General features: G+C 35.2%; 1 protein-coding gene across 1 annotated transcript in view; it reads right to left on the reverse strand.

Annotated features, from left to right (window-relative positions):
- Positions 1-226: 226 nt before the first annotated feature.
- The window catches only part of CCDC7 (coiled-coil domain containing 7), a 346,398-nt gene continuing 321,119 nt past the window's right edge, over positions 227-25,505 (reverse strand). Inside the window, exons 24-28 of the mRNA XM_040645272.1 lie at positions 25,005-25,088; positions 22,276-22,359; positions 16,679-16,801; positions 2,868-2,993; positions 227-352 (exon numbers count right to left, since the gene is read on the reverse strand). Of these exons, the coding sequence (XP_040501206.1) occupies positions 228-352; positions 2,868-2,993; positions 16,679-16,801; positions 22,276-22,359; positions 25,005-25,088 (542 nt within the window). The 3' untranslated portion in view covers position 227. The remainder of the gene's footprint in view (positions 353-2,867; positions 2,994-16,678; positions 16,802-22,275; positions 22,360-25,004; positions 25,089-25,505) is intronic.

Genomic DNA, 25,505 nt, shown 5'->3' on the forward strand with positions numbered 1-25,505 from the left:
TATTGGAGGTCAGTGGGATCCATCCAGATGATTCTATTATATACAGAACCAGCAAACTCATATACATAGGGGTGTGCGTGTGTGTGTGGGTGTGTGTGAAACCATGTTTGAAGAAAGGTTTAGAAAAATATACTTGACTCATAACATTGGTTGTCTGGGGAAGGGGGTCCATAGGTTTAAGGTGATTGGTAAATAGAGACAATGGAAACATAGTATAAAGCTTTATTTCATTTTTCTTTGTATAGCAGTGATTTTTTACCTTCATAGATAGGTTTTCTAGTTGTAGAGATCACAGCAGGCAGAGTATTTGTAAGTTTAACATGTTTTTTTGAGATAGAATTTTTTGGATGCCCTAAAAAATGAAAATAACATTATTAAATTACTTTAGAAATGTCCTGATTTCGACTTTTAAAAATTTATAATAAATCTTAATCCACTTCTAAAGCACAGGTTCCTTAAATTTTTAAAAATAATTTAAAATAGCTTTACTAACACAAATATTTTCTCTCTAGTTTTTCCTTGCTGAGTATTTAATATTTATAAACAAAACCAGTAAGAGTGCAAATCCAGAAAAAGAAATAATAGAAATATTATATATAAAAATGCCTGAGGAAGAGCTTTCTTTCTTTTCAGTATTACAATAAAAAACTACTTAAACAATTAAATTGATCAATTCTCATGTAAAGTTTTTATCTTTATATAAAGCAGAACACCTTTATTTAAAAATTTTGTTATAACTACCATGAAAAATCTAGTGCTAATGGAGGCAGACATGTTTAGAAATACTATTGTTATGATACATATTTTGAACACTGTTAAAAACAAAACTATGTAATAAAGAAAATATTTTCAATATGCTCATTTCAAGAAAGATATGCTAAAATAAAAAGCAGAGTGTGGGGCATTTGGATGGTGTTTTCTCGAAGTTACTGGGAAAATTTTACTAAATTAACACATTGAGTTTCTACAATATATGCCTTACAGAGAAATAAAACATTTTGAATTCTTCCATTTCCTTAAGGCAAGTGTTTGCTTAAGAAAGGTTTATGTCATTATTTTTAGATTAAAAGTCTTGATGGTTTGATGGAGAATAAAAACATCTATGATAGATTCATTTTTATTCCATCCACAAAAGCAGCCCACTATTATTGTTCTCTTATCATGGAATAGAAATTTAGATAGTAGATTATTAAGACTATTTGTTAGTTCTTATTGTCTTCCTCTTTCTTGTTTCTTTAGGCAATATCACTGCTTGTAATTAACACCCTCATCAAAGAAAAAGCTTCAGTTTAGAAGAAAAACACTAAATTGGGGCACCTGAGTGGCTCAGTCAGTTAAGTGTCTACCTTCAGCTCAGATCATGATCCAAGGGTCCTGGGATCAAGCCCCATGTCAGTCTCCCTGCTCAGCAGGGAGTCTGCTTCTCCCTCTCCCCCGACCCTGCTCCTGCTTTCTCTCTCTTTCACTCTCTCTCATGTGTGTCCTCTCTCTCTCTCTCTCTAATAAATAAATAAATAAATAAAATATTTTTAAAAACCCAAATTATAGGTAAACTAGGAGCTAATAAAGGGAAAACAGTATTATAGGTGATATGAAGTAAGAGGTGAATCTGACATTGTCTGGCAGTTAGTAGGAAGAAGAGGATAGCTTATCTGAACATAAAGAGCATATTACAATTAATTTTTCTAATTGTACAGAAGACTTATTTGCCCAATCATGCCTTACTGCAGTTAATAGTCAAATTTATTTTATCTCTGAGTTACATATCCACAGAATGGTAAAAGGTAGCCAATGGATATAATGTTAAGATATAAAGATGCAGAGTTAGAAAGAAAAGCTGGCGAAAGTGTTGGTAGCATATATAATTATTTGGAGCTTTAGAAAATATAATAGGCCAAAGAAAAATAATCTACATTTAAAAAAACTTTCAAACTCAATATCCATAGGAAATACACTAGGGGGGTGATTATATAATGCCTCTGGAGCAATGATAAGAAATGGAGTCTGTAAATTAGTTCCTAGATATTAATGGATTAGATAGCTGGGGAGATAGTAATGAAGGGAAAGGGAAAACATACTGTTTATTTTCCTTCCAATCTACCCTCATGTTGAGTTTCTGTATTGCAGTTCCTACTTGGGATTGTACAAAAAGGGAATATATAAATCTAAAACAGAGGATTACAAGATGGGTTTATCATAATGGTGAGCAAGAAGGGAAGAATGAGTGGGACACCTGTGTGGCTCATTCAGCTAAGAATTTAGCTCAAGTCATGATCTCAGGGTCCTCAGATTGAGCCCCACACGGGGCTTCATACTCAACAGGGAGTCTACTTGAGATTCTTTCCCCCTGCCCCTCCCCCTGCTCAATGTGTGCTCTCTCTCTTTTTCTCTCCCTCAAATAAATAAATCTTAAAAAAAAAAAAAAGGTTGTGAAAAAAGTGGCTTTCTAACTTAGTGGTGGCAGGGAAGAAGAGCTATTCCAGGGATACTACTCATTCACTAAGAATGCATATATGTTAGATAAACTTAATCAGTGTTTATTTTCACTTACGGTTTTGCTAAACTGGTTATATGACTAAGGCTACTACGATCTGGTTATCTCCATATAATTAAAGCTTTCCTAGTTTAGGGGCGCCTGGGTGGCACAGCGGTTAAGCGTCTGCCTTCAGCTCAGGGCGTGATCCCAGTGTTCTGGGATCCAGTCCCACATCGGGCTCCTCCGCTGGGAGACTGCTTCTTCCTCTCCCACTCCCCCTGCTTGTGTTACCTCTCTCGCTGGCTGTCTCTATCTCTGTCAAATAAATAAATAAAATCTTAAAAAAAAAAAAGCTTTAGTAGTTAAAAAAAAAAATCACATTGTACACTACCTGAAAGTTCTTTATTCAATGAAGGAAGCTGGATGGCTTTATAAATGGTTGACCCAGCCCTAGATGTTCCAGGATTTGCTTTTGGAGGTTCAGTCACATGGGGTGAAATGGACTCATAAGGTCTTTCTGGAAATATTTAGAAAATATGTTAGCTATAAAATGGGTTACATTTGTAACTAATTTTGATACACAGTAAGTTAGTTACCAATAAAACTGAAGTAACTAAAATTTTTCTGAGGTGATTAATTTCCTTAATAAAAAATATACATTAAGGATAGTTTTAGAGATCAGAGCTAAGTGAAGGAAGTCACAAAGACCACTTATTATAAATTCCTATTCTATGAAATGTTCAGTATACAGAAATTTATAGAGACAGAAACTAGAGTAGCGGATTATGGCTTGGAGTGTGAAGATTTCTTTTTCATACAATGAAAATGTTTAAAATCGAACATAATGATGGAAGCACAACTCTGTGAATGTAATAAAAACCATTGACTTTCACACTGTAAATGAATAAACTGTATGGTATGTGAATTCTATACTGATAAAGCTATTAAAATTGACATCTGACTTTCTATCACGAACAATGGAGGCCAGAAGGCAGTGGGATGACATATTTACAGTGCTGAAAGCAAAAATCCACAGCCAAGAATTTAATACCCAGAAAAATCACTATTCAAAAATAATAGATAATAGATTAAAAAAAAAACACAACTAAGACTATTTGTTGTTATATTAGGAAAAGTGTCTTAAAAGAAATACTAAAGGAAGAAAATACTACAGGCTGGTAAAACATGACGTCAGGTAGTAGCTCAACTCTGCATGAAGAAATAAAAAGCCTTTTAAAAGTAATTATATGGGCAACTATAAATGAAAACATATCTTTTGTAAACTCTTTTCTTCAATTAGCTGATTAAAAAAAAAACACTGCCTAAAACTGTATTTCTGGGCATATAATAGAAAACTCGATTTTATTTCTATATATGAACATTGAATGATCCCAAAACTAAATTAGGAAAACAATTTATTTGTAACAACAACAAAAAAGAATAAAATATGGGGCGCCTGGGTGGCTCAGTCATTAAGCGTCTGCCTTTGGCTCAGGGCGTGATCCCAAGACCCTGGGATAGAACCCCGCATTGGGCTCCCTGCTCCGCTGGGAGCCTGCTTCTTCCTTTCCCTCTCTCATTGCCTGTCTCTCTCTCTGCCAAATAAATAAATAAATAAATAAATAAATAAATAAATAAAATCTTTGAAAAAGAATAAAATAGTAATGAATTTAACAGAGGGGCAAAACTTGTACTGAAAGTTACAAAACACTGTAGAGAGAAATTAAAGACAATATAAATAAAAATAAATTCAATGTTCATAAAATAGAACTACTTATTCATTTGAAATATGATTGACATACCACTGTATTAGTTTTAGTAGACAACTTAATAATTGATATAAGTGAGTTCTGGAGTCTCCCATGTCACCATCTTGAACCAGAACTCTTAGAACACTCATATTTTTAAGATGGCAATTCTTCTCAAATTGATAAACAGATGCAATATAATCCTTATCAGTACTTCAGGAGCATTTTTTTTTCAAAAATTAACAACCTGAAACTAAAATTTATATGAAATGCAAAAGACTTAGAATAGCCAAAACCATTTGTAAAAGATGAATAACACTATAGAGACTTCATTTTTCAATTATAAAATTTACTATAAACTTTGTTATCAAAACAGTATGGTAATACCACAGTGATAGACAAATAGGTCTAAGGAACAGAGCCAAGACTCCAGTAGTAAACTCTTACAATTATAGCTAATAATAGTTACCAAGGCAGTTCAATGGAAACTGGATTCTCTTTTCACAAATGATTGCTCTGGCAATCGGATAGACACTTGCAAAAAGATGAACCCGAAACTTTATTTCTCGTTATATACAAAATTTAACTCAAAATAAATCACATACCTAAATGTAATAGTGATACTATAAAACTCTTAGAAAAAATAGAAAATCTTGAGATCTTAAATAGGCAATGATTTTTTAGATACAAGTTTAAAAGTATGATCCATAAAAGAAAAATTAATAAATTGGACTTCATCAAAATTCAAAACTTTTGACTGCCATTAAGAAAGTTAAGACAAGCTGTAGACTGAAAGGAAATATTTGCAAATCATGTATCCAATGAAGAATTTGTGTCCAGAATATTTAAAGAACTCTTAAAATTTTAAGAACTTAAAAAACAAAACTTTTACAAACAGGCAAAAAATTTTAAAGACATTTTACCAAAGAAATACGCAAGTGGCTAATAAACACATGAAAAGAAGCCCAAAATCATTTTTTTCAGGGAAATGTAAGTATAAACCACAATGAAATGTCATTTCATATCCGACAGAATGTCTATAATCCAAAGGACAGATAATAGCCATGTGATGGCAAGGATGGGAAGAAATAAAAGCCTTCATACCTTGTGAGTATGAGATAAAATGGCAAAGCCACTTTTGAAAACAGTTTAGCATTTTTTAAAAAAATAAACATAAGTTTACCATACAACACAGCAACTCTACTCCTAGGTATCTACCTAAGAGAAATGAAAATTTGTCTTCACAAAGACCAACATGGGAATATTCAGAGGAGCATTCCTTATAGCCAAAAAGTGAAATGAGCCCCAGAGTCCATCAGCCTGAATGGATAAAGAATCTGAGCTACAGCCACACAAGAGAATACTATTCAGCAATAAAAGGAATGAACTATGATACATGTTACTATATGGGCAAACCTCAAAACCATGCTTACTGAAAGAAGCTACACAGAAAACACCATGTGTTGTATGATTCCATTCATGTGACATGTCCAGAAAAGGTAAATTGATAGACACAAAAAGCAGGTTAGTGGTTGCCTGGGACTGGAAGTGGGAACTAACTTAACTAAACTATCATTAGGGATTTTGCAGGAATGGTGAAAATGTTCTAAAACCGAGATAAGATGGTGACTGCAGACCGAGGTAAATGTACTAAAATCCTTGACTCATACCCTGACTCATATAATTAAGATGGGGCAAATTTTCTGATATGCAATTTATGCCTCATTGAAGTGTTTAAAAAAATAATTGCTAATCTGTGCCTCTCTGAGGAACAAATTACCAATTAGGGTACAATGTTTATGCAGCTGTTTGTGTCTTTAGCCTTAAAGTATCCACTCAAAGCACTCTTTTCCAGGTACTTCAAGCTGCTCATTTTTCTCTAACTCTGACAGTAAGGTTATGTCATTCATTTATTTTTGGTTTTTTTTTTCTAGCTTTATTGAGATGTATTTGACATATAATGTAAGTTTGAGGTGTACAATGTGCTGGTTAGCACACTTACATATTGCAAAATAATTACCGCCACAGCATTAGCTAATTCCTCTATTACATCACGTAATTACCATATCTTTTTTGTAGTGAGAATATTTAACACTTAGGATAATTTAGTTAGTTAAAGTTCTAGCAACTTTCAAGCATATAATACAGTACTGTTAACTGTAATCATCATGATGCATATTAGATCCCCAGAACTTGTTCATCTTCTACCTGGAAGTTTATATACTTTGACCAACATTTCCCCCTTTCCCCCAACCAATTTTTGGTAACCACCGTTCTACTCTCTGTTTCTATGAGTTCAGCTTTTTTTTAGATTCCACATGTAAGTGGGATCGTATTGTATATGTCTTTCTCTTTCTGACTTGTTTCACTTTAGCATAATTCCTTCAAGGCCCATCCGTGTTGTTGCAAATAGCAGGATTTCCTTCTTTTTGATAGCTGAATAGTATTCTATTCTCTCTCTCTCTCTCTCTCTCTCTCTCTATATATATATATATATATAAAAAGTTCTATTATGTACATTATATTTTGTATACAGATAATATATAATTATATTTTTATATATATTTCTAGTATTACATATATTATAATAAAAGTTATTTTGAATTCTTTACAGGGTAAATTTTAGATCTCTGTGTCTTTGGGTTTGGTACTGGAAAATTATTGTCATCCTTTGGTGGTGTCCTGTTTCCTTGATTTTTCATATTCCTTGGAGCTTTGTGTTTCTGTCTTACATGTGAAGTAGCAGTCACTTCCTCCAGTCTTTACTAACTGCCTTCAGGAAGGAACTGCCTTTCATCAGCCCTGCTAGAAATCCTGAGGCTTTCTGGGACCTTGAATGCACATACCTGCTCCATACTTACTGCTCCCTCTTGTGGCAGAATTCTTAAGCTTGTGTATTTTCTCTGGATCCGGCATCACACCAGGCCAAGTGTGGACACCCTCCCTTTTGTTTTCTCTGAGGTGGCACCACAGCTCAAGGTATGGTTTCTCTCTGGCCCACAGAACCTGGCTTACTTTCTGCAAGTGCTCACTAGATGTCCACCAAAGCTTGCTGTCACTAGCACTCTCAGGAGCATGCACATGGAGCTGGCTGCAGAGTTGGGGGAGGTGTGGGTGAGATCGGCCTGTTGCTGGGGATGCCCACAAGCCAGTTGCTGGATTCTACATGTGAGGCTTTCCCAGCAGCCCATGGGTAGGCTTCCTGATGGAGTCCAAGCACAGCAGAAGCCACGTCCCTTTAATGCTCTCTGAGAATCATATCTGTCACTCTTCTGATCTAATCTCATCCCAAAATTTAGTACTCTAGATGCTTGGTGGTGTCCTGCACAGCTAGGAAAGCCTGGTACTCACTCACCTACTCTCTCTTCCCTGCAAAGGGGGACATCATGGAATGAGAACTTGGCCCTAGCTGTACCACCTTGGGGGATGTGTGGTGCAGGCGAAGTCAAATTGTACCTCTTATCCAATCCAATGTGTTCAAACTCATTTTTTTGCTCCAACGAAATACTGAAACTTCTTATCTGGAAACCTGGACTTCCACAAAGCTCTCTTGTCTATGGGTGACTACTCACTGTTCTCCAGGTGCTCCCTGACTATGACCAAGAGGGGTTGGAGCCATTCATGAGCTACTGCAGAGTCCACAGCCAAGATGGAGGTTTGGCTGCCTATTACCCAATGCACAGGTGGGCAAGGCTTTTCCAGGTCCATTGGTGTATGATGCTGGATCCCACAACCTCTACAAAGGCACTTTTGTTCATGGATGGGTGCAAAATTTTTGTTGTTGAGAAAAGGGGAAGGGGGCACAAACAAGGGACATCTTATGTTATTGAGATGTTGATATCAATTGTTATACATTTGTAATAGTTCCTTATGTCCAGTGTGCATTTCATCCTAGGATATCCCAACATCCTGGTTCATTTCTTTTTTGCATGCATATTTTTATTGAGAAAATTACAATATAATTAAAATATAATATAATTGAATGATGGAAAAGACAACCTGATTGTATCCGTCATTTACTGCTATGTGCCTCTGCTTGTTGTGTTTTTTCTTTGCCACCTTTCCGTAAGGGACTGGCTACTGTGGGACCTATCCTTGTATCGCTACTGTATTCTGCATGTGTGTATGTGTGTTTTGCAGGAAATCACATCATAGGAGCTGCCTCTGAAAATGATTATAGATCACAAAATTGTGATCTCTGGCCCTAATGCCAAATTCTAATATGAATTTGTGGGGTTCTGGGAAGAGCACATGCATTTTGCATGGGGGGATATCAAGAATATTGGCAACCGAAGGGAACATTGTGGTGGATTGGTTTCAATAATGGCCTCAATGTATTCTTTTTCCCCCCTAAGATTTATTTATTTATATATTTATTTATTTATTTGAGAAAGAGAGAGACAGCAAGAAAGCATAAGCAGGGGGAGTGGCGGAGGGAGAGGGAGAAGCAGGCTCTCCATCGAGCACGGAGCCCAATGTGGGACTCGATCCCAGGTCCCTGGGATCATGACCTGAGCTGAAGGCAGACGCTCAACCGCCTGAGCCACCCGGGCGCCCCAAGCCTCCAATGTATTGTTGACTACTGGTATTCATATCCTCCCATACAATTCTGGTCTTGGCTATATGACTTTAGTAAACGGAACAAAAGCAAACAGATATAAGCAGAGACTTCAAATGTTTCTACAATGCTTGTACAATGGGCTTGCTCACATGTTGCTCTAAGAACCTGAGGTTACAACATGTAGACTCTTAAGCTAATCAGCTGGATGATGAGACACAAGGGGCCAAGTCACCTTTTGTGTCACTTCAAAAGTTTGTTTCCTCTTAGCTCCCAAACCATCCTTCCATAGTTGCTTTGTGGTACTGGATGCAGGACTCTGATAACCACATTCTTGCTTTGCCAGGTAACTCCAAATTAGGGTTATGCACATAAGGCACGCTAGAGAGAGACTGCAAGTTTGGAGGAGAAACAAGGGCTTTACTTCCTTCATTTGGCAACCACTGGGCTTCCTGAGAGCTTCATGTCTCTTTTCAGTTCCTGTGAACATCATCCCAGCAAGGTTTCTTTATCCCAGGAGCTAGAAGTTCTTTCCATGACATAAACGGTCTGCCGTTTTCTCAACATTTGCAAAACCAGTTTTATTTAAACCTTCACCAGCTGAGACACTAGCAATGTCCCTTCTTCAGAAGGATGTCTGAGACCCCTCCTGAAAAATCAGAGATACTAGCACCAGCCAAGCTGCGTCTTCTACTCAGAGGTCTTCATCAGCCCTAGGAGTAGCAACTTCCTCCTAACATTCCTCCATGTTATCTCAGAATTCTTTTACGTGTTGTTACCTCGTTTATAACTTTATAGTTAGTTAATGAGTTTTTATACTTTTGCTCTGTTTTCAAACAACTAGTGAGGTTTTTATCTTTTGGTGAGCCCCAACTATATATCCCCATTGCCCCAAACAACAGCTAGCCAATTGCCAGACATGTGAGTGAAGCCATTGACCACAAGGTGACCAAAGATGCATAAGTCAGCCAGCCAAAACCAGTCCACATTGCTAACTCCCAAATCGTGAACTCTAAATCCTGAACTCCTGTTTTAAGCTAAATAGTTTTTGGGTAATTATGCAGTAAAAGGACACTAACAAATATGGAAAAAAAGTAAAGATTTAGATATGATTTAATAACTCAGATGGGCATAAATTAAACAAACAAAACATCCACCTGTATGGCTGATGGTTATGCAGAGGAAAGTATTTTTTTCCTCCACAATTGCTGGGCAAAATGTTAATTTTAATATTCTTTTAGGAAAGCAATCTGGAAGTATCTTTTAACATTAAAAAATCCTAGGAATTTCCCAAAGAAATGTAAGTATCAATAGATAAGAATGCATGTTCATGGGCACATTTTCCAGTGGTGAAAAGCTAAACCTTTAATAGAAGAATGATTAAATAAAGAATTCTATACTGAGAAATATTATACAGCTAATAAAAGTATAAATTAAAGCCATTTCATTTTCAGGCTTACAAGGATTTACCTAAAATACTTCCGAATAAAAAGAGGAAAAATGAGTAAAATGCAAAGCCATACTAAACAACCACTATAGGGGCGCCTGGGTGGCTCAGTCGTTAAGCGTCTGCGTTCGGCTCGGGACATGATCCCAGAGTCCTGGGATCAAGCCCCACATCGGGCTCCCTGCTCTGCTGGGAACCTGCTTCTTCCTCTCCCCCTCTCCCTCCTTGTGTTCCCTCTCTCACTGGCTGTCTCTCTCTGTGTCAAATGAATAAATAAAATCTTAAAAGAAATCACTATAAGTAACTATATACTTATTTTATACATAAATCTATCATCTATCTATCATCTATCTATCTATCTATCTATCTATCTATCTATCATCTGTTTTTTTTTACCTTGATTGTCAAAGGGTGATAAAGTGATCACTTTCGTTGGGAATTTATTCATTATGATGTTCTTCGGAAGTAAATCTTGATGATGTGAAAAAATATTTTTGTCCTTAAATAAATTCATTCCTACAATAAAATTTTTTTTTAAATTAGATGAAGACTCTGAATATTCATACACTACTCTCCAAATACCATGTACTAGTCTTTATTTATATGTTTGTAATGTTTTCTTACCAGATTTTATTGAGTGGCCACTTGTTCATTGTTCTAGTTTATACAAACTCTTTGATCATTTTCTCTTCCTTGTCTTTATTCTGTGTTCATTGTTAGCATCTTTTTTTTTTGTAGCTCATTGAGTATACTTACTATACAGAAATTGCACGTATTTAATGCATATACATTTTGATATGTTTAGACATACGCGTAAGCCTGCAATACCATCACCACAATCAAGATAATAAAAATATCCATCACCTCCAAAAGCCTTCTCTTGTTTTCTTCTTAGGTATGTGGTAAGAACAGTTAGCACAAATACTCCCCCCTTAACGATTTTTAAGTACACAACACTGTATTTATAACTGTAGGCATGATGTTGTACAGAAGATCTCTAGAACTTACTCATCTACGTAACTGTAACTTTATACCAACTGAACAACTACCTGTTTCTTTCTACCCCCAGCCTCTGGAAGCCCCTGTGAGTGGCTTCATTCTCTGCTTCTGTGTGTTTGACTCTTTTTAAATTTATTTTTAAGTTTATTTTTATTTTATTTTTTATTGAAGTATAACTAAGATATAATGTTATATTAGTTTCAGGTGTACAATATGATTCAACAATTCTATACATTATTGAGTACTCATCTTGGTAAGTGTATTTTTAATCCCTTTTATCTCTTTTACATTTCATATAAATGGATTATGCATTGTTTCTCCTGTGACTGGCTTATTTCACTTAGCATTAATGTCTTCCAGGCTCATCCACGTTGTGGCATATGCAAGGATTTCCTTCCTTTCCAATACTGAATAATATTCCATTGTATGTCTAAGCCACATGTTCATTTCATTTTACCCAGCTTTACTGAGATATAATTGACATAGAGCACTGTAGGTTTAAGGGGTATAATGCAGTGATTTGATACATGTATGTATTATGAAAGGATTATAGTAACAAGTTAAAACCTACATCACTTCATGTAACTATTTATTTTGTGCTGAGAATATTGAGGATCTACTTTCCTGGCAACCTTCAAGTATATAATACAGTATGGTTGGTTATAGTTATCACACTGTACATTAAATCCCAGAATTTGCTCATCTTATAACTGGAAGTTTGTACACTTTGACCAACATCTCTCCATTTCCTTCACCCTTCGGCCCCTGGTAACCAACATTCTACTCTCTGCTTCTATGAATTCAGCTTTTTAGATTCTACATGTGAGTGAAAGCACACAAATATCTCACTTATTTTGTTTATAATAAGACCTCAAGCTCCATCCACTTAATCACAAATGACAGGATTTCCTTCTTTTTTATGCTGAATAATATCCCATTGTATATTTTATACAACATTTTCTCTATAAGAAGAGCAAGACTCTTCTTTTCAAAACCCAAATCATACAGACCTGCACCTCACCAAGTTTCCTGGTGAGATTATGCTACTGTCTTGTCTCTGCAGATAAGCATACCTGCTGGTTGGGACTACTACTTTGGTACTGCAGGTAGGAACTCAGTCTGTCAGGGTCTGAGTGATGGTTTTTGCAGGGACTTCCTTCCTTCCCTGTCACAGATTCCCAGTGGTCAAGTTCCATGGATTACCGCACAATCCCCATGACATTAGACCGAGTGGGGGCTCCCAAGAGATGACACACAATGCTAAAGCAGCCAGATGTCCATCCTGGGTTCTCTTTTCCAGCTGAAGAAACTGGGGGCTCAGGGGAAATTTCTCACTGTGGTGCTCCAATGGGCATGGGGGAGGGGCAATATGGTCAGTGTGTAGCCACTTCTCCTACCTTTCTAATGCAGTCTGTCTTGGTCTCTATGATGTGGAGAGGGGGTGCTTCAGCTTTATCCTTCTGTTCTACGATTTTTCTCAAGGGTGTCCTGTCCATGAATAGATTTTAGTTTTTCTTCTTGTTTGGGGGAGTACAGTCAGGAATGACCTATGTTACAATTTTTGTGTGCTATTCCTCCTTCCACCTTTTACGTTTTTGATGTCATAATTTACCTTTGTTTATTTTGTGTATCTATTAACAAATTACTGTGGCTGTAGATATTTTTAATACTTTTCTCCTTTAATCTTTATGGTAGAGTTAAGTAGTTAATATGTTATCATACTGCAGTATTAGAGTATTCTGAATTTAGATATTTGTCTTTACTAGTGTGTTATGTGTTTACATATCACATGACAGCTAGTGTCCTTTCATTTCAGCTTGAAGAACTTTCAGCATTTCTTGTAAGGCAGTTCCAGTGGCAATGAACTCACTTAGCTTCTCTTTCTTTTTGAGCCTCATTTCACCTTCATTTCTAGTGGACAACTTTGCCTGGTGAAGTATTCTTTTTGTTTTTGTTTTTTTTTCAACACTTGAATATATCATCCCACTCTTTTTGGCCTGCAAAGTTTTCACAGAGATTGCTTCTAAGGCCAAAGAGGATTCCCCAAGAATGAGATAAATATTTTCCTCTTGCTGCTTTTAAAATTCTCTCTTTGTATTTGATTTTAGACAGTTTTATTATAATGTATATTGGCAAACATTGTTGTGGATTGAAATTTTGCAGTGATTTCTTAGCTTTTGAATTTGGATATTCAAATATCTCCCCAGATTTGGGAAATTCTCAGCCATTAATTCTTTCCATAAGCTCTGCCCTTCTCTTCTTCTGGGATTCCAATCATTCATATGTTAGATTATTGGTGTTCCATAGTTCATACAGTCTTCATTTTTTAAAATTTCCTCTTCTTTGTATAATTTCAATACTGTCTTCTACTTTACAAATATTTTCTTCCGCTGGATCTGCTATCAACTCTGGAATTTCTCTTTGATTCTTCTTTATGATCTCTCTCTCTCTGTTAAACTTCTCATTTTGTTTGTGTATTCTTTTCTTGCTTTTGTTGAGCTGACTTTCTGTATTTTCTTGTAGCTCGCTGAGCTTCCTTAAAACAGCTATTTTGAATTCTTTACCAGTTAAATTGCAAATCTCCATTTCTCTGGTGCTATTGGAAAATTAATGTATTTCTTGCATGGTACTATGTTTCCTTGATTTTTCATGTTCCTTGATGTCCTCTCCATTTTCATTACATTTAAAAAAGTAGTCACCTCCTCCAGGTTTACTGACTGGCTTCCAGAGAGAAATCCCTTCTTTCAGCCCTGCTAGGAATTCTGATGTCTTTTCAGACCTTTTCTATGGGTATGCCTGCTCCACACTTCTTGTTTTGGGTTTTTTTTGTTTGTTTGTTTGTTTGTTTGTTTGTTTTTGTGGCAGAACTCTTAAGCCTTTCTGTGCTGTAAAGACAGGTTGGTTGCTGAGAACCTCCCTTTTGTTTTCTTTATAGCAGTGCTGAGTGCTCAAGTTTATGGTTTCTTCCCGGTCAGCTTTCTGGGGGTGTTTACTGTCTGTCAAAGTTCACTCTTATTGTTGTTGGGAGCATGCACAGGGAGTCAGCCACAAGGTGGAGTTTGTGTGCATGAGACACATGGAATATTGGAGGTGCCTGTGGACCAGTTTTAGGGACTCCACAGGTGAAGGGTTTTCAGCAGCTGTAGGCCTCCTGATGGAGTCCTTTGACACATTTAGGAGTCACATCCTTTTTATATATTCAATTCTGAGCCTTGGTTGCTATTCATTCTCTCAGCCACTCTCTGACCTCAAGGGTCATGCAACTTATGACTCAGTTCTCTGGATGAGACAAGAGAGAAATGGGTCTTTTTGACAGTATCCTGCACAGCTAGAGAAGCTGGGTACTCACTCACATGCTCTCACTTTTTCCTGTGGGAGAAATCTTAGGCTGAAAAGGGCTCTCTTGGCACTGAAGTATGCTGCCCTGAAGAAGGAGTGGTGTAGGTAAAATCAAACTGTTCCTTTTACCCCCTACAAAGTATCCAATCTTAGATTTCATTGTTGTTGCTGCTGCTGTTGTTGTTGTTCCAACAGTGTGCTAGAACTTCTTTGCTGGACTCCTGGATTTCAACAAAGCCTCTCCCATCTGTGGATAAGTATCAAATTGGTTTTCTTTTTCACAGGGGGTGGATGGTAAAAAAACAAAACAAAATAAAACAAAAGAAACAAAGAAAGAAAAAACAAACAAAACCCCACAAAACTCCTACAACATTGATGTCATCACTGTAATCCTCCTCTCTTGCCAAATATTTTACAGGAAATGTCACTTACTGCTTTTGTTTCTCTGATATATCCAATTATGTCAGTCCTTTTTAGAAAGCTTTCTCCCTTCTCACTGAGAAAGGTTCTTCTTTTGTAGCATTTCGATGCAGTAGTATTTTTAGTATTTGCAAAGGTAGATGTACAAAAACTCTTCTTCCTCTTCCTAGTAAATTAGAATAATTAGCAGCAAAGCCCTCACTATTTTTTATCTGATATGGAGGGCGGCATGCCTAGTTTTTGTCTGAAGGACAGAGATTTTATTCTCAATATCTTCCTTAATTTTGTCCAAATCCTGTTTTAGTTTGAACCAGAATACTCATTTCTGTATTTGATCTGTACTCTACATTTAGAAGGATATACCTTTGATAATTAGAGCTGTATACATAAACCACTGGTTCCCCCTCACCAGTGTAATTAATGATTATTAAAATTTTTTTACAAATCCTACTGATTTTAAAAGTAACATGTGCTATTGCAGAACTCTTCCATTTAAACAAATAATTATAAGCCTCATATTATTTAATCATTGGCTAGAGATTAAACTGAAGCAATAGGCTGAGAGGCTTAGTAAGAGACTGTAATTGAGAAAATAAAATACTGTTGACATGATTTATTTCAGAAGACATAATTCCAAGCTAGTCATTCACATTTGTCAAATATGAGTAAAAGCTGGGGAGTCATGTAAGATAAAACCCTTAATGCATGTTAGGGGTAATGGCCCCATACTGTCAAATTTATGTTTATTCTTCATCTTATTTTCATGAAAGTATCAAAACTAAATTATTTGTATGAAAATATTTTGGTATATCTTCGTATTAAAAATTGAATATAATTTTGGATGCAGGCGGTACAGAAGCCTAGTTACCCCAAATGAAATTTCTAACTAAAATGTTATAGGCTCAGTCAGTTAGGCATCCAATTTGATTTCAGGTCAGGTTATGATCTCAGGGTCCTGGGATCGAGCCCCACATTGGGCTCCCTGCTCAGCAGGAAGTTTGCTTGTCTCTCTCTCCCTCTGGCCCCTCCCCTGCTGTTTTCTCTCTTTTTCGTTCTCTCTCAAATAAATAAATAAATCTTTAAAAAAGTATGAATAAATACATCTGCATACAGGTACTTATAAATATTAAACAATGATATATGGAAGAATATTTATTAAAATCTTAACTATGCTGTCAAAAAAAATAAAATGTTAGATTAAAAAGAATGTATTTTAAAAAGTATTGCTGAGATGGCATAATAATATACTCAGGAAAACCAAAAGAAGTAAAAGCATTTAACTTGCAGGTTTCTGCTAAAAAGTGTGTGCGTGTGTGTGTGTGTGTGTGTGTGTGGTGTACATATTTTTGTAAAATTAACTGACCTACAAGAATAATGTGGGAAGTTGGGGAGAAGACAAGGGGTAATTCCACAATAAAGGAAAATAAAGAGGGCACAATCAAGTATTTTGGAAAACACTTGTATAAAACACCATTATGTATGGCTTATGATGGCCTAAGTAAGAACTGAGAAAAAGTGGAATGAGATTATAACAGCACAGAATGGAAACCATTAGAATCTTGTATTTTTTATATTAGTGTTACATATTTTCCAAATGCTTAAAATATTTCATAAGAAGTAAAATGAAAAAGCATACTACAAAACATGTTCTAGATAATTAGATACTTATTTTATGTTGTTATATATTTTACCTTGATTGTCAAAGGATGAAAAACTGATCTCGTTTGTTGAGAATTTACGTGGTGCGGTGTCACTGGTAAAAGAATCTTCTTGATGTTGTGTGGACATATACCTGTCTTTAAATAAATTCACACCTAAAACAAAAATTTTAAAAATTTCACAAAGATGTTATGACTATTTGCATACTACTCTCCAGTCTCTGTGTATTAGTCCTTATTTCTGCATTTGTAATATTTTCATATTTGAGTGGCCACTTGTCTATCATTCCAATTTCTATAAACTTCTTCATTTTCTCTCCCTTTTTTTGTTCTGTATTCTTAGATAGCATCTTCCTTAATCTTGACCTTTAATCAAACCCATTTTATCTTAAATGTGAATATTAATTTCTGTATTTGAGCTTATAGTCTCCTTTCAACTCCTTTCCTCTTAGCAATTTCTCTTAAATTCTGTTTACAGCATTTAATTATAAATTCACAATTAATAAATAAGCACAGATTAAGTAACTAAATTAATTTTGCTCTTAAAAGGCATGGTATTTTAAATTGACTAAATGTTGATAAGAGTACTTCATCTCTGTGCCAAAGATTATTAAAATTGATGAGGACCCCTAATATGAGGAACAGTGAAGCAAATAATAATTCAAAGTACCTAAACAAAAACAGTCTGAAAATTAAAGATATATAAAAATGACTCTTCACAACTTATCAAATTTGTTAGAGTAAAACACAAAACAAATTTAACTGCTTAATTCAAATGATTCCATTTTCATACCACCTTAGTTATAAGCTCTTTGAGTAAATAATTTTTATTTGATTCATTTTTTAAAAATTTTATCTTAATTCCAGTTAGTTCACATAACTGACTGGCACCAATAGTGTTAGTTTCAGGTGTACAATATAGTAGTTCAACAATTCCATATAACATTCCGTGATGTGTACACTCCTTAATCTCCATCACCTATTTCTCCCATCCTCCCCCCCATTCCCCTCTGGTAACCATCAGTTTGTTCTCTAGAGTTAAGACTCTGTTACTTGGTTTGTCTCTCTCTTTGTCTTTTTTTCCATTGCTCATTTGTTTTGTTTCTTAAATTCCACGTGAGTGACATCATATAGTATTTATCTTTCTCTGACTTTTTTCACTTAGCATTATACTCTCTGGTTCCATCCATGTTGTAGCAAATGGAACTCAAAATGGATTTAAAAATGTGAGACCTGAAACCATAAAAATCCTAGAACAGAGCTTAGGAAGTAATGTCTCTGACATTGGTTGAGGCAACATTTTTCTAGATATGTCTCCTGAAGCAAGGGAGAGCAAAACAAAATATTGGTACTACATCAGATTAAGAAGCTTTTACATAGTGAAGGAAAAAATCAACAAAATTAAAAGTAACCTACTAAACAAGAGAAGATATTTGATTATTTTTAACTACTTTTTTTTCAGGAGTAAAAGTGTGATATAATGAAATAAATAAAGCATTCAAAAGCAAAGTTTCAGAAATCTTGCCTTAATCTTAAATTTCATCAAGAACGCCTATTTTGTTGCTTGTATGTGAGGATTCAACTATTTCCAAATTCTAGATTTCAGCATCATTTCTGCCAAAAGTTCATGACTACAGTATTTCTTAAACCTAAGAGAACTGTATTAGGTCACCTGCGTGGCTCAGTTGGTTAAGTGTCTGACTCTTGATTTCAGCTCAGGTCATGATCACAGGGTTGTGAGATTGAGCCCCCCCGCCCCCAACCAGTGGGCCTTACACTAAGCATGGAGCCTGCTTAAGATTCTCTCTCTCCCTCTCCTTCTACTCCTCCACCTTCTTGCATGCACACATGTGTGTACACACTCTCCCTCTCTCTCTAAAAAAGAAAGAGAATTCTTAAGCTTTCTGTGCTGTAAAGACAGGTTGGTTGCTGAGAACCTCCCTTTTGTTTTCTTTATAGCAGTGCTGAGCGCTCAAGTTTATGGTTTCTTCCCGGTCAGCTTTCTGGGGGTGTTTACTGTCTGTCAAAACTCACTCTTATTGTTGTTGGGAGCATGCACAGGGAGTCTAAAAAAGAGAGAGAGAGGGAGAAGGGAAGGGAGAGGGAGAGAGGGAGAGAGGGTGAGGGAGAGAGAGAGAGAGAGAGAGAGAGAGACGTATCTAACAGTGTTACTCCGGGATTAGAAACTGTAGTGTTATCTGTGAATTACATAACACAGCTAGAGAACTAGGAGAGACATAAATCCACATGTCAACTTAACTACATATGGTATATATGTGGTAACCAATGAAATAACTGTTATAATGTTCTTATAAAACTCATCAATGAGCCTTTTTTGCTTTTTAAATTTAAAGCAACTTTCCTTTCTACACCAGCAATAGAAAGTGAGTAGAACAGCAGTGAGAAATATTACACCAAGAATATTCTAGGTCCAGTCTAGAGCACTGGATTGTATGGCTTACTTTCTAAATACATTTTAAAACTAATAATATCTAGCTAATTTTCTAATGATAATAAATACTAGAGTTTAATTAATTATAAGAGGGAATTCATGAAGATTTTTACCCATGTAATAACATATAGTTACTGTTGTCATTAAAGATCCGTACTTAATTAAATCTCCAAAATGACATAAACCATAAATATTAGACTTAAAAAATGCAGGGTGACTTTTAAGTTGTGTCTTGATTTCACTGATTATTTTTTCTCCTCCAACAGTATATGTCAAGTGTTCTACATCAGTCTCTATAGACCAAAAAGAAAAAAAAAAAATTCCAAACACTTTATAAGGTAAGCATTAATGTGTGGTTGTGTGTGTGTGTGTGTGTGTGTGTGTGTGTGTAGTATAAACTTAATCAGCATTTGTTCTTCTAGAAGAAGAGAAAAACAAAATGTCTGAATTGCACAATAAAAAATTTCATAGAATTTGAAGTGCTCTTAACAATCATATAAGGCTCATGATAATGAGGCTCAAAAATGTTTAGGGACTTAATCAAGAAAACATACCAAGATGATGACAAAACTGACACCCCATAATTCCTTAACCAGTGCTTTTTCTATACAATGCTACCTTTTTATAAAACCTTAAATATCTTGAGAAATTTGTGTTAATAATATAACTTCTAAGTTTATGCTAAAAGAACAGTCATACTGTAGGATATACAACTGAGATTGAACGCGACATTTTCGTTCATAGTTCAAGTTATAAACCATAGTCCCACATCAGAAAAAGTTACTATGAGGCAGAAATTCTTTGGCTCTTTCAACACTATTTTATGCCACTTTTTAAGGTTATATAATTGTAAATCAAGTAGGCATCACTGCTGTAGAAAGGTAAGATGTTCTGTGGTCTAAAAAAAAAAAAGTGCCTATCAGTTCCCCTTATGTGCATACCTTGTAGCTGGGGAAAGGAATATGAATGAATTTGCAGTAATACCACTATTGCAATTGCATATCATTTCATTTGAATTTTTATGTGATTTTAACATTTGCTGGATTTAGAAACTATTAAATAGGTCAAAAAAGAGGAAAAACACATGAAAGATATTAAAAAGGAATTTACATCAAGTCAAAAAGGAGATAATTAGGACTGGTGACTTGGGTCAAATAATGTACCTAATATTTTGTGAATGAAAGTTGGTTATTGGAAAGTGTGTATCAGAGATTGGAAACCTGTCATGAACCTGACACCATAAGGTAGATCTTGTTTTGTTGTAATTGCTGAGACCATGAATAACTGTTAAAGGTGTACTATGACTTTTGGACCCCAAATATATATTCACCACAACCTAAGAAGAAGTGGGAACCAGCCTGGATATCTCACCAGAAGGAACCATAAAAAATAACATCGGATGCAACAAGTTTCAATAAGTACATAATGACATTTTGTGAAAGTAAAATGCTATAGAGCAATGCAAAATGGGGATATTAGGAGATATATCTGAGGTTCTCTGATTTTTTCTGCAGTTGGCATAAGTAAGAATAAATGGTTCATTTGGGATGAGTGTGAGGAGATTCTTAAATAAGCAAGGAGACATTTAGAACATTTCACAGCAGATAGGATTAAAAACTGGGGGAAAAAGGTGTGTCCTAGAGAAATTTATATTCTAGTAAGAATCACAGTTTCCAAGATGCCCTTCAACAGATGAATGGATAAAGAAGATGTGGTACATATATACAATGGAATATTATTCAGCCATCAGAAAGGATGAATACCCACCATTTGCATCGACATGGATGGAACTGGAGGGGATTATGCTAAGTGAAGTAAGTCAAGCAGAGAAAGACAATTATTATATGGTTTCACTCGTGTGTGGAACATAAGCAATAGCACGGAGGACCATAGGGAAAGAGAGGGAAATCTGAAGGGGGAGAAATCAGAGAAGGAGACAAACCATGAGAAACTCTGGACCCCAGGAAACAAACTGAGGGTTTCAGAGGGTAGAAGGGTGGGGGATAACAGGGTGATGGTTATTAAGAAGGGCACATGCTGTAATGAGCACTGGGTGTCATATGCAACTAATGAATCATTGAACACTACATCAGAAACGAATGATGTACTATACAGTGGCTAACTGAACATTAAAAAAAAAAAAGAATCACAGTTTCCTCCTTCACAACACCCTCTCACTGCTTTAGTATTTTTAAAAACCTATTCTTTCTGAAATTCGTAGTGTACAGTACACACTTTTACAGTTTCTTTTATGTCTTATATTTTCTTTTTGGTAAAAACTGGGCATTTAAATAACATATTGCAGCAAATGTGAATACTGAGTTCTCCTCCCCTTGGAAAGTTTGTTGTTGTTTTCCTGATTATTTATCTAGAAATCAGGCTGGACCATTTTCTATTGTACTGAAGTCTCCTTCCCTGCAGTGTGAAGCTTCTGATGTTGATTCTTCGAGGGCATAAACTTGAGCATGCACACAGTCACCTTTGAATGACAGTTTCTTAAAAGGGGTCCCTTTGACTATTTCTTTCCCTTGTTTCTCTGTTAAGTTCTCTGCCTCTTTTGATATCACACAAGGATGGATCAGGAGTGTGTGAAACACTGTTCCACCAGGCAAAGAGGCAGTAGCATAAACTATGAACTATATGACAAAACTAAGGTTTCTACTTCACGTGAGATATTATAAATTTGCTTGATATTTCAATCATATAGAGGGAATTAGTAACCAATGCAATAACTAGCTGTTAAATTCCTCTTCTTATCCATTTCATAAGCTAGAATTTCTGCTTTGAAAATACAAAGCAACTATCCTATGTAGCCTGAAAAAACAAACGGAGTACAACAGCATTTGAAATGCTTCCATCAAGCGTATTCAAAGCTCAATTCCACATTGGGTTTTTAAGGATCACATTTTAATGGATCAGTTCTAAAACCTATAATATGTGACTAGTTGTCAATTTATAATAACTGCTAGAATTCCACTAATTATAGGAGTAATATAATACTCCTATAATGTAATACCCTATATACATACTATATATATTATATAATGTAATATACTGTAATGTAATATTCTTATAATATAATAATAGCACATAGATTCTACAGTCTTTAAAGATCCAAATTTAAACTCCAGAAGAAATAAATAAACCTTAAGTAGACTTGAAATATTTTTGTTCTTACCAGGATGACTCTTTGACTGTGTCTCGATTTCCTTCTTTATTATACCTCTTCCGGTAACACCTGGGAGGGGGTCTGTATCAATCGCTATAGAAATAAACAGTTTCAAAGTACTTTTGTAAGGTAAATGTTAGCACATGTGTGTTTGTGTGTCTACTATCCCTCTAATTAGCATTTCTTATTATAGGAGGAGAATTCTAATGAAATGTCTGGGTTGCAGAAACATAATACCTTTTAATCTGAAGAGCTGTTAGTAAACATGTAAGCCTCATTATACTGAAGCATAGAGATGTTTAGTGATTTGACAAAAGTGACATATCTGGGTAATGACCAAATTGATGCACAAATTGATGCTTCTTCTATGGCTTTACCCAGAAAACATAAAGTCTTTTACAGTTTTAAATCACCCCAGAACATTTAACTTAATAGTATAACTTCCATGCACATTTTAAAAACACATTCATATGGTGGGGATATACCTGGTGAGGCAGGACTTAACAGTTTTTCCCCAGGTCAATTTACAAACTATGGTCAGTAGAGTCACAGAAATTCTTTGACTTGTCCAGGAATATTTTAATGTTCTCCCTTTTATTAAGTTATGGCACTTTAAATCAAGTAGGCATCAGTGATGGAAAAGAATAACAAATAACATATGGAATGAGATAAAGTGCTCTCTCAAGGTCCTCTTAGCATGTAGAACTTCTAGCTGGGGAGGAGGAAATGGGCAATTTGCAATAATGTGAACATTGGCATTGCATCCCTTTCCATTGGAGTCTTTACATGATTTTTAGCTTTTTCCTGGATGTGGAAACTACTATGTACATCTAATGACAGAAAAAATACGAAGAAACTCATCTAAAACAATTTCACATTGCAAAAGAAATAACTAGAATAAGCAACTCTGGGTTACCTATTGGGTGAAGTTTTGTGGGCAATAGGTTCTAACACACGTGTACCTGAAGTGGGAAGCATTGCCATGACCCAGACATCACAGGTTAGAAGTCTTGCTTTGGAGAAATGACTAAGCCCATGAATTGTAAAGTTTTCACTACCACCATGGCAGCAAAAAATATACTGCTACTGTAACCTAAACAGAGGCAGAGACCTGATGGGCCATCATTACTAAAACCAAAGACAAAACTGGATTGGGCAGAACAGGTTTTCAATAATTAAGTAATGACATTTATGAAAGTAATATGAGCTATAGCAACATGTAACTGGAAAACATTGGCAGACATATTTTAGCCCTCTGGTCTTTCTCCAACAGATGTAATTAGAAGAACTGAGTCACATGAATTGAGAAAGCAAGGGATTCTTATATAAGGGGGAGGCAATGAGAATACCTCTTGAGTGTAGATTGGGTTAAACATTAGGAGCAAAAAGGCATATGTGTTAATTTTCCTCCTTCACAATATCCTTCCATTGCTTCAAGTCCTTAAAAAAATCCTATGTTGCTTGAAGTTCTTGGAGTTATTTTTTAAATATAGCATATTATACATATAGTATACAATTTTCCCATTTTAAATGTTTAATCAGTCATTATTAATATGATCATAGAAATGTGTAACAGTCACCACAATTGTAGAATCTACTTAAGATTTATACTCATCAAATTCCAGTGAGATTTAGAAATGTTACAACGTATTTTGGATATAGAGTTTTGTATATCATTCAAAAGCCCTATTCTCTTTCCACACCTATAAATATAATTAACTATACTTCTTTCATTATTTATAAAACTTTTTGCCCTATAGAGAAACTGAAAGAAGAGCAAATATGTATAGATAGTGTTTGCTATAATAATCATTTTATTTACGATATCTAGTTCTCTTTCAGCCATTATTTTAAATTATATTCTCTGCTCTAATTTCTCCACTCTCATTGTAGTATTTCAATATTGCAAGTTTGCTCATTCTTTCTACTGACAGCATAAATCTACTGGGCACTTCTAGTGAATTTTAAAATTTCAGTTACTGTATTTTTCAACTGCTGGGTTTCCATGTTGTTCTTTTCAAAATAATATCTTTCCCTTTATACTTATTCCCAAAGGGCAAAGTCTTTGGACATGCCCAGAGTGACCTTTGATGACAGTGTTTTTAATAGGGTTGTCTTTGACTGTACCTTTCCTTTATATATCAGTTAAGCTGTCTACCTCTTTGGTATCACACTAGAAGTCAACAGACAGTATGTCCATCACTGTTACATGGGTAAAGGCAGTAATATAATCTCTGAACTATATAACACAACTAGTGTACTTTACTACAGCTGAGATACCATAATATGCCTGGTATTTCCATCATTCCTCTATTCCCATAGAGGGAAATGGTAACCAATAAATCAACTATCCTAAATTCTTCTTGTGACTACTATATTCATGAGGTAGCCTTTCTCCTTTGGCAAATTTTGAAGGAATTTTCTTGCCAAGCCAGAAAAAAAAAAAATGAATAGAATAGCATTAAACATACTTTGACCAACCATATTCTAAGGTCACTATAGCATTTAATTTTTTATGGTTTAATTTCTAAATGAATGAGTTCTAAAACTCATAATATCTTAATTTTTATTTCTAGTAAATACCAGAATATAATGAAATATGAGAATATTCATGAAGATTTTACCTGTATAATAATAATAACATAGAGCTACTCTTGTCATTTAGACCCAGTCTTCATTAAATCCCAAAGAACGTAAACAAACCAGAAATATTAGCCTTGTAAAACTCTTGTTCTTACCAGGGAGATTCTTTGATTGCATCTTCATTGCCTCCACCAATTTACGTGTTCCATTAGCATCTTTCAAGTGTTCTATATTAGTTTCTATAGAAATAAACATAAAAATACTTCATAAGGTAACCTTCATGTGTGTGTGTGCAGCACTAACTTAACCAGCCTTGTTAGTAATGGATAAACGTTATAGTGAAATATTTGTATTGCAGAATCAGTAAACCTTATTATTGGAAGGGATATTAGCAATCATTACGCTTCGATATATTGAGGCTTAGAGATGTTAATGATTTGACCAAGACTGTGTATCCAGATAATGAAAAAACTGATGCACAAACTCACATCTCATAATCCTTTAACTAGTGCTTTTTCCATACAATGTTATGTCTTATGCTAAATTAAAATATCCTGGAGAGTTTATGATAATAATATAACTTCTGACTTTACATTAAAATCATAATCATACTGTAAGGATATACCTAGTGATGTGGAACATAAAATTTTTTCCCT

This window comes from Ursus maritimus, unplaced genomic scaffold, assembly GCF_017311325.1.
Source record: "Ursus maritimus isolate PB19 unplaced genomic scaffold, ASM1731132v1 scaffold_31, whole genome shotgun sequence".
Taxonomy (NCBI): domain Eukaryota; kingdom Metazoa; phylum Chordata; class Mammalia; order Carnivora; family Ursidae; genus Ursus; species Ursus maritimus.